The following is a 16,632-nucleotide window of genomic DNA, read 5'->3' as shown; positions in this document are numbered from 1 at the left end:
GTTTAATAATAATAAAAACGATGGTTTATCATTTAAGATAAGAATGATAATAAAAATATTTTAACATACACGTACTTACATTTAAAAAGGCTTTTACACTGAAATCTGAATCTGGACGTGGATCACCACACAATCAACGTACAGTTATGATTCGAAATTAAAACAAAACAAAATAGATTTATCCGAAGTTCCAACTTTATAACATCCTTTCCTATGCTACTTGTAATACAAGTATTTAAAAGCAATGCGCATTTTGAACTGCATGCATACTTTTCACAGCCTGGTAATTACGGGTACATCAAGGAAGGTAAAAAAAAAGTAGGCCTTTCGCTAAAAATAACTTTTTTAGGTCTGCTAAAAATGTGCAAGGGTTAGAAGTTCAGAATATTAAATTATCAAAGTTTGAATAACAGTCAGTCACCTTTATGGTCGAAGATGATTGTAGGAGAGGAGTTCAAGATATTAAAGCAGGGATATATTGCAATAACCTCTGATTTTAAGTTCCCATTACCGAACACTCACCTCCTATTCCAACTGCCTACCTATACATTTTATCAACCTAATGTATAATAATATCCAAAATATTTGATTGTAAGTATGTAAGAAGAAAACTTACGAGTTGAAATTAAATTGTTTTGGTGATTTCTTTTGTTGCAAAGGAAATTGGGTGTTTGTATTACTGGAGGTTACTCTACATGATTTTGTCAACAAGTTGAAAACAGATCTAACACCTGTGTAATGCGTAAACACAGAGGTTGTAAATACTCAACCGGCTTCCTTCATCATACCAATTTAAGACCCAGCTGACATATTTAATGGTGTTTCTTTATTATAACCACGATTCGATTAGTTTTCTAAGAAGCCAAGAAGAACAGAGACAATATATGGCCAAGCTGTATGTCAAGGTCTGTTTACAGTTTTAATCGGTTAGCATTTTGAATGAAATGTTGGTATATGCCCATATATGTTTGTTTGCGTCTTGTTGAGAAATAAGCTTACAATGAGGTACCAGCTACAAATGAATCCCATATTTGTAACGTGTAAATAGTGTAAAAATTAGTATCAAAAGACTGGTTTTTGTGTTAATACCCTTTTTTTTTTAATTTGTGATGATATAATTTGAAGTAATTAAACTTCCATTTTTTATATAATTATTATTGTTAATTTTTATTTCAATTACTATCTACTATCATTATCTTATATTATTATTCATTTGTATACATAACAATTCAAATTCAAATAGTGTTCATCAAACTAGTATAGACTGTCAGCCATAGCAGAAACATACTTTATTTGGAAACTCTTAAAATTAAGTGATCTATATAATTTCAAACTCACGCAAAGAATATGTGCAAATGAAATGGCCAATACCACACTTTATGTTTATGTAGCTTTATAAAGTGGATTTGTAAAGATGTTAATCATTGAATAATTGAGAATAAATAACTAAATTAAATGAAATCTTGAGTCCACTTTTAACAGGTTCTTTAAGAAATTTTACGAGCCAATACCGGAAGAGAAACAAGTACAGACAACTCTAGTACATGCGCAGCTGGTAGAATTATTATTGTCAATATCAGCAGCTGATCGGAGAAGTAAGAGAAAAGTATTTTGCATGAATGTTGCATTAGTGTTCGAGTACGGTACGATGATTGTATATTGCATAATACACCGCAATTACTGTATACTTTGTCATTCCAACCGGAAACTTGTTTAGAAACAGACTTATGTTACACGCGGTAATTCATGATTTAATTCATATTAACGGTCAGCAATTTGTTTTTCCTACTACATATATAAATATTACAATAATTGTTTGCATCATCAGAAAAAAATTGTTAAAAGCATTTTAACACCGCATGTAAATAGACATGTATACGAGCGTGTTTCCCTCGGGGCTTCACACTTTATCATCTAGGTTCCATCCCCATCTGAACTAACCGGAGGTTAATCGACCGATTGAAAACCTGAAAATTATATTCATTACTTAATTTTGAAGATATAAGTTTTAATACGCTTAAAGGTATAATAAGTTTGTAACGTGCGTTTCACATATGGACTTGAAAAAATAAAGGTATTGAAATCATTAATGCGGAATGCAAACACACACAACATTACTGTACATGTATTTTGATTAAAAAGATAAATCAAAATCATAAAATATGCAATGATAATTAGTCCCAGAATAAATTACAGTAAATATATGTTTTTATGAACATATATCTTATTCCATTTAATTATCAAATGTATAGTATAATACTCAGTAAACAGTGCTTTCCCTATATTAAGTAGAAACATTTTCAAATTTGGCGGAAGCAAACTCGTATAAACAAAGCTCATAGTAAATTAAAACCGATCATGTGGCACTTCAACTTCCGGAAAGTGTTGTATAAATATAATTAAAAGGGTAATTTCAGTATTCAGTTAAATCTAACAAAAGTCATTTTAGATGTTCCAATAAGATAAGATATTCAATCAAATCTAAATACGTTTGTACATTTAAGCATTCCAACAGCATACAATTGGATGTATGTAAATGACTTAATCTAACAAAAGAACATAGAAAAAACAAATAACAAATTAAAGTAAACAATTACATCAATCTGTTACATGTACTAAAAATTAAAAATGAACACATAATTATATGATCATAAGAATACATGTATGTACAATACAAATATAACTGAAAAGTATATGAAATATTGCTTACCTATAAAATATGACCAAGAGTTGTAACTTATATTAAGTATACGTTTTTTTTCTCGGAGCGTCTAGCAAAAGTGAAGCGCTCGGCTTTTAAACAATAATTCCTCTCGGTCAAGGTAGGGTACAAGATAGGAAATATATATTAATGTTCAGAAGAGAATGTTATTTCCCTATCGAGGGCCTCATACCCTCGATAGGGAAAGGTGTAGAGTGGACAGAACAAAAGCAGCGCTAATCGTTATCAGGATCGGCATAGACTACAGGGAACATCAAAAAGCTTTCTCAATTGATTTTCATTTGTTAGTAAATCATCTCCAATTACTCGAGGCATCGAATTGTGTCAATATAGACCTAACATTTATACTTGTCTATTTTTTTTTATTAAAATATATTTTTGCGCTTGATACATCATAAAGAGAGACTAAGTTGAGAAATATAGTAAAAATCATGTAAAGAAAAAAACTGTTCTTGAATAACTTTTAGAAAGGATATTTAATATATTAAATTTCATATCAGAGGGTCAATGAATCTTGATGATAGTAACACAAGACAGAGCACAAATGATATCAGCATGTATGGAAGCTCTGATCAGCTTTGATAACCATGAATCTTGCTTTGGTGCTAAGAATAAGGCAACCCCTCTAGTTCTAGATATGGGAAATACATATACATTGCACCCATACATGTAACATAATCTGATCCCATTCATTTATATTTCATTTTATACAACATATAAAATATTACCGGTATTTGTGTGTTGGGGTTATCATTAAACAGATCTCAATACATCCTACTATATATTTTAACATTGGTTATTATTTTGATATCTTATGTCATTTTAACATTAGTATAAGTACTAGTATTTACATTTTTTAAATAATGTAAAACCCTTAAAATGTAGGTAGAAACGGAAATTATTTTTTTCCTAACTTGCATAGAAAAACATTTTATGATAAACTAAAAACCATCAATTCCTAAGGTTAAAACCATGATTCAGTCATGATGACATAGTGTATACATGACGTTTGAAGACATTCGAAACTGAATACATGAAACCTATTTCCTAGAAAAATAAATATGAAAGTATCGGAGCGTTAAGGTTCTAATGAGAGGGAAACTTGGGAGAACAACGATGTCCTTTATAGTTTGTACTTTGACGTTGGAGACAGACACACTTGGGGCTGAAAATACCCTAAAGTCAGTAATCAGAAAACAATGCTAGACAAAGTAAATCCATTATTTCAATTGCATTAATTATGGTAAATGTTTTGTGCATTCAATTTATTTTAATGTTTCAAAACAAAATTCAAATGTTGGGTGTTAGAGTTCAAGGCTCCTGGCCACATTTATTCAGGGTGCAGGGTTTTATCCGAAGAAAAATCAACTGATGTGCAGTAATGCGCCCGAGTGAATATTTTATACTAAAAATGGGTATAACTCATCAAATTAGAGTCGATACAATATATTTAGATAAACTTATCTAACAGAGCAGTGAGAGAAAGGTAAAGGTTCAGGAGGGCAACATTCCTCTTCTGAATTTTCTCTGTATAGTGTCTGTTATTTACCATCAAACACAGTAAAACTTTTATCAATCATGCTCTGTCATTAGTCCTGCATACGAACACTTACAGAAAGACTTTAACTGCAGACCAAACACTTACATATATAACTTTATCTTTAAATTACAAGACGTCATATTTAAGATCTCTCTCTCTCTCTCTCTCTCTCTCTCTCTCTCTCTCTCTCTCTCTCTCTCTCTGTGTGTGTGTGTGTTTTACAATCTGTATTTTAAAGCAAAATACCCCATGATACGTAATACTACAACCAATACAGCCATCATTCCAATGCTACAATAAACAGGGATGTCAATCCCCATACTATGCAAAACGTCACTTCCACTTACAACTTCTGTTTCGTTTTGGCACTTTTTAAACGTTTGGGAGGAGCCACATCTGCAAAAAATATGAAAAGTGCATTTAAAATTTTTAGAAATTTTCCAGCATTCTATTTGTAAACACAACTTTATGATTCATCGCCTATAAATTATTGTCGTAAATAATCATGAAATTTAAAATTAAGAGGAAGAGGAGGGGCTCAAGTGATCGGGACCAACCTTCCCCAGGAAATAGCCTCGAACACCCTCCCCAGGCTAACACACAACATCCCCAATCCCCCCAAAAAATGTTCTGGTTCCACGAATTTTTTTATTTATTTATGTGAGAATTATCTCTCTTTTTAAAGGCTGCTTGGTTCTTTACATAACTACCTAAACAATTTGTTTCATATGTAATGGTGTTGTATCCTGAAACGTGCATGTTGAGATGATGGAAAGATAATAAGGTTTTTATTTTATTTTTCATAGTTAAAAAACATGTAACATTGAGTTATTTCAATTTATTTTTCAGACGGTATCATAAACTTTCAAAGAATATTGTTGTAAACATTTACAACACACTTCGCGTATGTTATGTACAATGAAATAATAAAATGATAATTTATAATGAAATAAAAAAATATAATAAAATAAATTATTCACATACAAAAAAAGGTTATTAACATGAAACCTATTTATGTTAACATGCGAGATAATAATGTAAACAGCGACTTATTTATGTCAGCATGGGAGTTATTCATCATTATGTTAACATGTGAGATATGTATGTAAGCATGCAAATATTATGCAAACTCATTACTTATGAATTATTTATGAAAAAATGAAACATAAATTATGTCTACATAATTTTCTTTCACATACGAATTGTTTATTCTAATGCTGCATTTCAACATACATGCATATGTAGTTATATCGTATGCCGACGTAAGAAAGTTGCATGTTGACATAAATAAGTTGAATGTTAACCTAGTTATCTCGCGGGTTGACATAAATATCTTGCATGTAAATATATCTATTTTGCATCTTGCATTTGTTTGTTGTCAGGAACTTGCTTCGTAAATATTTCAGGTTTTAAAACAGATTTTCAAAATATTAATAACTTGCATGTCAACAAATAACTATATTGAATGCAAATATAGCTACATGTATCTTTTTGCCATATTACCACAGGATTGTCAAGTGTTTTTTACCACAAACATGAGCTTTTAAAATTTGAATTATTTCCTTTAATAAATTAATCCCTTTTAAGGAAAAAACAAGTCACAAGAAAGAGAATGGGATAACAATAATTTAGGAATTATACTTTGCATTACTATTTTAAGATTAAAACCACAAAATACTCAGTATATTACCTGAAAGGCTCAATGTCTCCAAACAACAAGGTCACAATGGCTGCAAATGGATAGTACAGGAAAGATAGATATTTAGCCCAGGCAAACCAGCTAGGAAAATGAGTGTTGAAAAATCCACCTAAAACATAAAGTCAAACTAAAGCATCTTTTCGTACTCTTAAAATGGTGTTTTGGGATCATGGATTATATATAAAATTCAAGTTCCGTTGTGGTAGGTATGTGATGCGTGTTACATATCATTAACGCGAATCATTTTGTCACAGGACAAATACCTAATATGAGGAATAGGACCATTATTGTGTTCACGGTTGTTATGCTGTATTTGAACTTTGGAACGCAAGCACCAATAATATATCCAATGCTCTGAAATTAGAAGACGTGATTCAGATTTATATGCAAACATGATATTGCGTTACTCTGCATATTTATGTTTTATCTCAACCTAAATTTCAACTTAATATATTGCTGGAAATTGATTTCTGGGATGTTTGAAGAAGTTTTCGTTGAATAAGGTTATTTTCGTAACTGCATTCTAAGCACATCTGTCAATACAACATGCAAAACGATAACCTTACTCACCTGGTTAGTAAAACAATTTAGAAGGTTGATCCCGATGTACATTGCAAATGTTATTGGTCCTCCTATCCCAGCCATCCAGTACATGGCAGAAAGTTGAACTATAGGGACTATGATGAGCATTGGCAGTTCACTGACCATCTTGGCTATGTAGTACGCGGACAATCGGTATGCCCCTGCTTTCCTCTCCTTAACCACCACTTCGCGTTCTCCTATAACTGTTTCAAGATGTTTATTTATATGAGTCGGAATTTTGAAGAATTTCATTGGTTATTCATGTCATTTTTTTATTTCTAAAATAATTTTGTTTTCAAAGATTGACATGGTATTATGAAAGTTACAAACAAAATTTTTTTTAAGAAAGGAATTATCACAGGATAAAGTTCTACCATTCAGTCAACTGAATGTTAACTGAAAGGTCTGGAAAGTTGACTGAATGGCATAGCTTCATCCTGTGTATCAATTTATGTGATAATTCATACTTTAAACATTTGGAAAAAAACGGATATTGGAAAATTGGATAAAGAATAATGCTAATATATTCTAATGGTGTAGTCATATTAGTATCTTAAATGGTAATACTTACAACTAGTCACAGAGTCTGTCACCATAGCAAATCCCCAAAATACTAAAGGAAAGAAAACCTGCCAAGTAAAAAAATTGGGTTTTTTTCTTAATCAAATAAATGAACACTGACCAAACTTACTTGAAATCGAAATAGGACTAGATTTTCTATACATGTATATGAAATGGTAAAATATATGCATCCCTCCCCTCCCCTCCCCGTTGTAAACAATTTTTAAATTGTATCTTATCAAACTCAAATCTTTAACATTGTTCAGAGGACATCTCTCATTAATCTTATCATAGTCATCATTCATTGTCTTATGGCTGTCTATCTAAGACGTCACCAAAATTAGCTAATTCCCGTTATTTTGCAAACAAATGGGTTAATTAGACAATCTTCATGAAGTCATGTCTACATAATGACGTCACTGGTATGAAAACGTTTAATATAAATAAATACATAATTTCAATATGAGATTAACTATCTTTAATATAATTGTTAAAGCTCTCTATGGACCTTTAACATGGAGGGCAAGAATTGCATAATACCGCATATAGTCCTTTATGTCCCATAATTCTCTCTAAAAGGATGTTACTTACGGCCCCCATTCTGTCGCGAAGCGTCTCAATTGTGTCGGGTATCTGATAATACAAAACACAATACGCAATAGCAACGATTGTCGCATGCGCCAGGACGCAGTCGTCAAAAATCCGCCATCTTGATTGTTTGGCATTTCGCCAAGAAAGCAATTTGAACTGTGTCCAAAACGAGGTCGGCCATTTCTTGTTGTGCGAGGGTCCTGTCGTTTCCACTCTTGCTTGAACACCTTTTTCCAAAGAGGAAATATCCAACACTATTTCGGATGTACATGTATCTAGCAAGAAAAAAAATATTTTGGTGAAATATAACTTTAACCATTACATATATTGGACTTCAAGCTATACCCGGTATATTTAATGTTTTATTAAGTTTTATTTAACCTAATGCATGTTCCTGTAAATGCCTACCTGTTTCGTAGTAACCAAGACCCAACACGGAATTCTGGGTATTTTCATCTCCTTCTTTACTGTGAATACCGTTAACTACGCCATTACCTATACAGTTTTCCTTCTCCGTGTTTTGTCTAAATGTGTAAATAAATTTACAGTTGAATATTGAACAGTTAAGTTTTCATTACTCTATCGTTAAAACTTCTTCTTTAATAACTAGTGATAAAAACGAATAATTTTCGATATTCTTGACAGTAAATATTTAAAAACAATACTTTAATATTACATTTTGCCTTTCCATGTCGATGCTTTAATGATTTTATTGATTACTTCTCCGTCTGTTGTAAGTAATTCTACTGTAAAAAAAAAAATAAAAATTAAAATCAAAGATACTGGTTGTTTCAAAAGCAAAAATACTCAGTAACTTTAAATTCTTAGAACATCTTATGATAAACAGTCATGCTTATTTTAAAAATAACGCATATCATGTCATAGCAATATTTCAAAATAGTTTATCATTTTATAATTTTGGAACTGAACTATAAATGATCAGAGGAGAAAAGCAATCAAAGAATATGTAACGAAGCTATTGCTTAACATACACAGAATATCAGATGGATTATATTGGCCTGGAAAGTCAAGGCCGAGGTCACTAAAGTATTTCAATGCCATTTGCGCACCCCCAAAGTAGGCTGCCTGTAATATAAAACCAATCTATATTAAATTAGTTATAATCAAATGTTTAGCACAATTTTACTGAAAATGGGTTTTGATACTTTTAATGTAATCTTTCGACATTGAAAAATCTATTAAAAACTTGAAAATTACATTAAACATTCAATTTTTATTGAGAGAGGGAATTTATACTGGACTGTGTCTTTTGTAACGTGTTTATCAATAAAATGTGTTTTCATGACAACCAATCATATTAGAAATAATACTCACGTGACCCCTGACAAGTAAGAGTAGTGTAGAAAACATGTGGAAGATTTGACTGGAAGGCTGGTGTATGGTAATCAGCAAAGTCTTGTTGTACTGAGAGGCAAAGTCCTTCAGTTCTTCCATCAGCACGTGAGCAGTGCTAGAATCAAGACCGGAAGTGGGCTCCTGAAAACCGGAAATCAGTTAATATGTTTAATAGAGCTCACCTTTTTCCGACATTCCGACACTTATTGAACAATGTCTTAAACCTGCAGCGGGTCGCTTCTTAGTACTATTAGTTTTCATAAATATAATACATTGTGAGCTCTACCCATTCAAAGATATCAGATTTTCTTACCTTTTTTAGAGAATTGAAAAAATTGAACCATGATATCAATACATGTACATCCGACGTATTTTACCAATTGTTAACCTAGCATTCACAAAAGTGCCGAGCTGTGCCAAGTTGTGTGAAGGAGCCAATCAAAACAGAGCATGAAGTAATACATGAAGCTGACAAAAAAAATTGTGATTTCGCAAAACGACTCAGCGTTTGGGTCTACGATGATGTTTTTCTATTCTTTTATTTGGGTTTTTTATTATTTCTTGGTGGAAGTGAGTGGTTATAATACGTATATTTAGAAAGAGGGGCTGGGTTTGTGGATATGTCTTTTTCAAAATAATTAATTTTCCGCCAAATATCCGACATGATTTTTTTTAAAATCCCTTAGAAAATAAGATTCATCTCTGTGTGAAAGACGTTTCATTGAGTTCCTTGACATCAGTCTCCAAAGCGAAAAACGTGCTTTACTGTAATTTTATAAATCAAAAATGGAAGCTTACGGTCCAAAATACCCATTTCAAAAATGGGCAACTTTTGCTTAAATCACAAAATATAGAATGTTTAGAATACACAACAGTATCGATATCAAGATGTATTGTTCAAGTAATCCATTAATTACCGGTTAGCGGGTATATGATATTTGTAAGGATACGTACATCAATTAACATAATGTTAGGATCTGTGAGAAGTTCACACGCTATGTTAGCTCGCTTTTTCTCTCCTCCACTCAATCCACGATGCATGTAGTCACCAATAACTATAAATAAGTAATTTCATACAATATGATAATAGTACGACGTATATTTATTAGAAAGATTAGTATGAAATGTCGCCAAAACTTTTTTTTAAATATAAAACGTACATACATATACATAGGTAAAACCAATACAAAGACCATTAAAATTGTCTTACTTGTGTCTAGACAATTTCTTAAATGAAGCGCATCTACAATTTCATCGATTCGCGCCATTTTGTCTGCTTTTGACACGTGATCAGGAATTCGAATCATTGCGGTAAACTTTGAGTCGCATGAAAAAAAAACAAGGAATCACCTCTTAAATCTACACAAAATCATTCATCATTCATTTATGTTACATCTTTGAAATACATGTACATGCATTGTATGAAACGAAATACGACGCCAAATAACTTACGTATAATGTCTCCCTCAGAGTGAGTTTTGTCAAAAAAAATGTCACTCTGTATTACGTAAGCAAGTTTTCGCTTTTGTAACTTTGTAAAAGGCTTTCCATTCACAGTTACAGTTCCTGATGACATTGGAAGATCCTCTGCCAGAATGTTGAGGAGAGATGTTTTTCCCGAACCTTGGATGTAATGACATTTATTTCAACATTTTTGTATACAGTTTAATCCCTAGAATGCATGGTGGCTTAAATACACCCTCGACCCTAAATAAGACCCCCCCCCCCCCCCAAAAAAAAAACACAATTTGCAAGTATTAGCCCCAACGAATCTAAATAATTTAACACTGTAATATTCTTCCGATTTAAACTTTTGGGACAAAAATGTACACATTTTGTACATGCATGTAATTTTGTGACACGAAATGTCGTCTACACCAGTTACAATGTAGGTACTTTGATGCAGTTTGCATTGTCTAAAACATCAAAACCACTTCTAACGTTTGTTTGAATTATCAGTGTATTACTAATACATTTACCAATTGCTAAATACTTATACTACAAAATTCTACATAACGAATTAATAACTCGCAATAACGAAATCTTTTCTCGTAAAAACGAGATGATTTACTAATAATAACCAGATTTTTTCTCGATATAACGAGATTAACAACTTGAGATATTTTCTTGTAATAGCGAAATAATTAACTCGTAATAACATAACGTGATCTTTATGTCGTAAGTACGATATCTTTTCTCGCTATTACGAGATAAACATACTTTTCTATATGACCCTATTCGTCTTTCGTATGTACGTGAAAACCCCTTTTAAAAGTTTTGAAACAGTTCCTACATGTGTTGTAAATCATTAATTATTTATAGTTTATCATTTAGAAACTTTTAGATTCTCACCTGAGGGACCCATGATCGCCAAAATCTGTCCACTTTTGGCTTCTCCATTGATGTTTGTGAGAATAGCCTTTTCTTTTAAAGTCAGGTTAATGTCAGTGAAAGTTAGAAAAGTGTCCCTCGCTTTCGTTTTCATTCCGACTGAAAAGAATATACTTTATCTAAAAACTCAAAAACGTGATTCAATAACCCTTAAGGTTATAACAACATACAAAATGATATATAGCATCAAACATTGATTTGAATGTCGGATGTCCAGTTCAGTGCTCTCATAATTAATTAAAATTTTATTTCGAGTTACAGTGTGACTTCAAATTTAATATATACGGCTAAATTCGTGTGCATTGAAAAAAAAAATTCAGACTAAATATGCAAAGGCAGGAACTTGCATGCTTATTATACATGTATTTTGTATGCGAGAAATACAATCGTTGATCGAAAAATAATGTCAGGCAAATCACAGTTAGCCCAACCTTACACACTCTCCACTAACGTGTGGAGTCCTAGTTAACCCAACCTTACACACTCTCCACTAACGTGTGGAGTCCTAGTTAGCCCAACCTTACACACTCTCCACTAACGTGTGGAGTCCTAGTTAACCCAACCTTACACACTCTCCACTAACGTGTGGAGTCCTAGTTAACCCAACCTTACACACTCTCCACTAACGTGTGGAGTCCTAGTTAACCCAACCTTACACACTCTCCACTAACGTGTGGAGTCCTAGTTAACCCAACCTTACACACTCTCCACTAACGTGTGGAGTCCTAGTTAACCCAACCTTACACACTCTCCACTAACGTGTGGAGTCCTAGTTAGCCCAACCTTACACACTCTCCACTAACGTGTGGAGTCCTAGTTAACCCAACCTTACACACTCTCCACTAACGTGTGGAGTCCTAGTTAACCCAACCTTACACACTCTCCACTAACGTGTGGAGTCTGTCACAGTTAGCCCAACCTGACATTACTTTTGGATCAACTCTCATACGTGTTTGTACAAAGACCGCACGCTGTGGCATAAAGAACAATTATGCAGAGGAAATGAACTTATTATAGGCATACAACGCACGCACATGTAGTGTTTATTACTTTTTTGGCACAAAACAACGATATATTACAAAATACAGTTAACAATGCACAAGGAAAAAAGTAGACTTGGCTAAAATATTTTAAAATCTTTGGTAAGTACATTCCATAAAATGCTATTATGTTTTATTATACTTTCATTTTAAATACTAATACCGACATCTGATTGGTTAAGACACAGTTGACAATCCGTTCTATTACCCTCAGCGTTAGCAACACACTTAGCAATGGGTAACACAACGAATTGTTACATGCGCGTAAATTATGCGCGTACGGTTCGGCGTTGAATTCACATCATTTCTATATAAAAGCAGTAAAAAAATTCTATAATATTAAGACATTCAGTATAATAAAATAAATAGTACCTGTTTGGGAGGATAACAGTTGAAATTGACACCCCTCGAAAACCATTGTCAACGTCCGCTTCGCGTCGGTGGACAATGGTTTCCTTGGGGTGTCAATTTTCACTTTTACCCTCCCAAACAGGCACTATTTATATATTGCAACATCTATTTAAAACTTTTTATAACGTGTAGATTTATCCCAGCACAAACTTGTCCAATGTTTACGAAAGTTTGGTGGCCGTCCCCGTTAACTCAAATTTTAATCAAAACACAATCTAAACAAAGAAGGATATTTCCTATTCATTGTAGTTTTTGGTATCCTGTATGAGTAAGCTGAAAATCTGTTTTGGTTGCAAGTAAGAAATTGTAAAGTTTGAATATGTTAATAAATTCAATACATCAAATAACGGTAATCTACATGTATTAAGTTAATTAGAATTAATTTGTCTAATAAATTATGTCTAGTAGTGTCAATTACACATTTTTTTAAAAATTGGCATCTATGAGAACAAAAACATTTTTGAAAAGAACGATAGATAGTTTTAAGAGCTAGGGCTCGATTGTCGCTGTCATTTTTAGACTGTAAAGATTTCTTTTTTAAGAAGAGCTCTATGTAAAAAGGAGTGTAGGAGTATTTCCAAATTTAAAAGGTAAAATAATCATATGATTTTTTTTTATTAATTAATAATTATTAATTAATGCCTGAACAAAACATATCTGAAAGTTTAACGTAGATTTGATGGTTAATTTGTTTACTGGCAAGCATCCTTATCTTTTTGAATTCAAAAACTTTAATATAAATTGTACTAGTTTTACATTTTGATTTCTGCAAGCTTAAAAACAATTAAGAAAGAAACAGAAAAAAATAACATAAAATGATTGTAGTGCATTACCTGCATGTAATACTCCTTGTTCCTTTCTGATGAATTTTTTTTTTTTTGGGGGGGGGGGTTGTTTTAGAAAGCCCAAGACTGCAGTGTGATTCTCCATAAATGTTTTCTAAATTACCTTGTATCTCATTTATCTACGGTTATTGAAAAAGAAGTTTAGATTTAAAGTTTACATTCTACAAGCAGGTTACGTTATATTTATAATAATTATTCAAAAGGAAGCACAAGTTTAGCTTTCTTTTTTTTTTAAGCTTACCGTTTTTAGAGCAAACCCTAAACAGAAATTAGTTATCAAAGACAGTTTAATTTTTTTTCATATAAATGTCATCTTCCTCTACATAGCATGGCGAGTGAAATATTTTTATGGCATCATGTGTCTTTTAAACCTGCATGTCTAAAATTGAGAAATGCATAGTACCCAAGCTTGTAAGCTGTGGTCAACTATAGTAGGGTAAAAGAGATCTTAGGGAGGACCGTAGACTCGAATTATTTTGATAAAATCAAAGTTATACCACTGCATTCATCTCTTATTTAGCTGATATTAGTTAAACATATCTAAAGTCAAATAACTTTAGATATATTTTTTTTTTAATTTATATTTGAATAAACAATACTGAAAGAAAAAAAATTCAATCCAAGGAAGACGGTAATCATTTCATGGAAAGTGTCTTCAGAAACCACAAATGAAAGAATATGTTTCTTATGATACTTAAATGGTGTAGAAAATTAATTATATTTTATATCAAAATTTCAAGGGGTGTGGCTTGTATAATTTTAATGATAATTAATGAAGTGTCTTTCAGTTAATACATTTGTTATTGTTAAGTGCTCAGATTGTCACAAAAATGATTTGATTCGCGATCGAAAGACATTTTGTACTTAACGACGATAGTAACTTATCTAAAGGAACTAGGAAGCATTCTTTGAGTATTATAATTATGAGGTGATCAAATACGGCCGGGAGTGATCAAATCCAATAAAACCCGAAGGGCTTTATGGTAGATTTGATCACGCCCGATCGTATTTGATCACTTCATAATATTCAAAGAATGATTCCTTATTGCTTCCATGTATATTTATATAATTTTCAGTAATTGATCGGTTAAATATTGAAATACAGAAATACATTGATGAAGTCATAATGGACTATACATAACAAAATCTATTCGTTGTGTTATCTCAAAGACACTGGAAAAAGTAAATATATCCATGGTATACCAAGTTCAAAGAATTACTTCAAAGCAAAGGCCTAATAGATCAACCAGCTAGAATTTGGAATGCAGATGAGACATTTATATTTCACATCTCATATCATACGTTTAGATGGATTTAATATGGATGGCAACAAGACCAAAGCCCTACTCGGGGAGACAAATATTCCTCGTATTTCCTGTGGAAAGCAACGCCTAAATGTCATGTTCTGTGGAGTTGCTGCAGGTCAAATAATGCGACCACATTTTGTATACCCTGATGAACCAAGCCCAAAAGGATATAACCCTCCGAACGGATCTATTGAGGGGTCTCAGATAGCATATACACCTAAGGGATGGATGGATAGAAGTACATTTTCACAATTTATGGACCACTTCGACAAACATGCTGGAATTGAACGTCCGGTTGTTTGATAGCGTCAATATTGATTAGTAGGTGTTAATTATAATAAATGTTAAAACAGTAGGTCACTGCCTTTTCTGTTCAGCTTTTTATATAATATGATTTTAATGTGCGTACTACAAATACCAAAGAGTACTAGAACATTTTAGAAAAGATTGGTGAATAAGGAGTGTAAAATGCATATATGAGGTGAGATAAGATACTGCAAAATTAAAATGTCAACAAATCTAATAATTTTTTCTTTAAATTAAATTGTAAAAAAATGTATATTCAACAAAAGATCGGTTTGTAACACTGAAGTATGTTAAGTTGAAGGGTTGATCCAAAAGTAATGTCACTCTATGTACCGTGCTTCTTACTGGAGCTGTATTGTCAAAAATGATACATCAAAATTTTCCGTATCTAAATTCTAATTTGAATTAAAATTTCTATTAAATTTTGTTGAACTCTTAATTAACAAGATATTGATGTTTTTAGTATGATATATACGTGACAACGCCGCGTCATGAATTTACGTCCTTTTTTTAAGGTTTGTATTTTTTAATAAATTACAAGCTTCAAAATTTGAAAAAGCTCCAAACAACAGAATGTTTTGAAACAGATATAATATAGTCTTCTAATTGTTTAAAAAAAAAAATAGGGAACACTACCGTGCATTTCAGATATCTACGCAATGCCTTTTGTCTCTAGTTCAAGGAATAAAAAGGCTGAACATGCGAATAGTGATACGACATCTACGCAGTTCCAATATCTAATAAAAGCATATGTCATATTAATAAATACATTGGATAGAATGAAGACATGCTCTGAAGGAACGTAATGGCTAGGTTCTTGCATATTGAGCTATATTATAAAGCTTCATTCATTACATCTGTATAAATTGGCCAATTTATACAGAGTACTAAATTATGAAATTCTACCAGAACGCCAATGTATACAATTGAATTCGCTCACGCTTTACATAATATATGATTTTTAGAAAAAATTATCACAATGCATTTAAAATTTAAATTTTGATTTGAAATAGATATCTCAAAACATGAATTTTTGTCACTTTACGCCAATTTTTCACGATGTTATCGCATCTGATGAAACATTTAAACAACACATTTTCTTTGTGAATGAAATGGTTCAGTGGTTAGAGCACCAGACATAAGGGAACTTATAGAACTAGGGTTTTTCAGTTGTGGGTTCGATACCATTAAAACTGTATGATCTTTTTTCTTATCTTTAGTTAAAATATTCTAAACTGAATATAGTTAGGAATTTTCCCTTTGTAAACTTGTATTATAACA

At 32.0% G+C, this 16,632-nt stretch overlaps 1 protein-coding gene across 1 annotated transcript; it reads right to left on the bottom strand.

Annotated features, from left to right (window-relative positions):
• Positions 1-4,476: 4,476 nt before the first annotated feature.
• On the bottom strand, positions 4,477-11,542 carry LOC128168062 (uncharacterized). The gene is given in 15 exon segments (XM_052834151.1): positions 4,477-4,658; positions 5,953-6,070; positions 6,225-6,315; positions 6,532-6,746; positions 7,115-7,172; positions 7,696-7,970; positions 8,104-8,219; positions 8,372-8,441; positions 8,688-8,781; positions 9,031-9,192; positions 10,006-10,106; positions 10,262-10,367; positions 10,504-10,539; positions 10,541-10,674; positions 11,404-11,542. Coding segments are annotated over 15 exon segments (1,887 nt in total). The 5' UTR covers positions 11,537-11,542; the 3' UTR covers positions 4,477-4,480.
• Positions 11,543-16,632: the final 5,090 nt, after the last annotated feature.

Source organism: Crassostrea angulata, chromosome 10 (genome assembly GCF_025612915.1).
Source record: "Crassostrea angulata isolate pt1a10 chromosome 10, ASM2561291v2, whole genome shotgun sequence".
In the NCBI taxonomy this organism is placed as follows: domain Eukaryota; kingdom Metazoa; phylum Mollusca; class Bivalvia; order Ostreida; family Ostreidae; genus Magallana; species Magallana angulata.
This window is presented reverse-complemented; position numbering and strand designations above follow the sequence as displayed.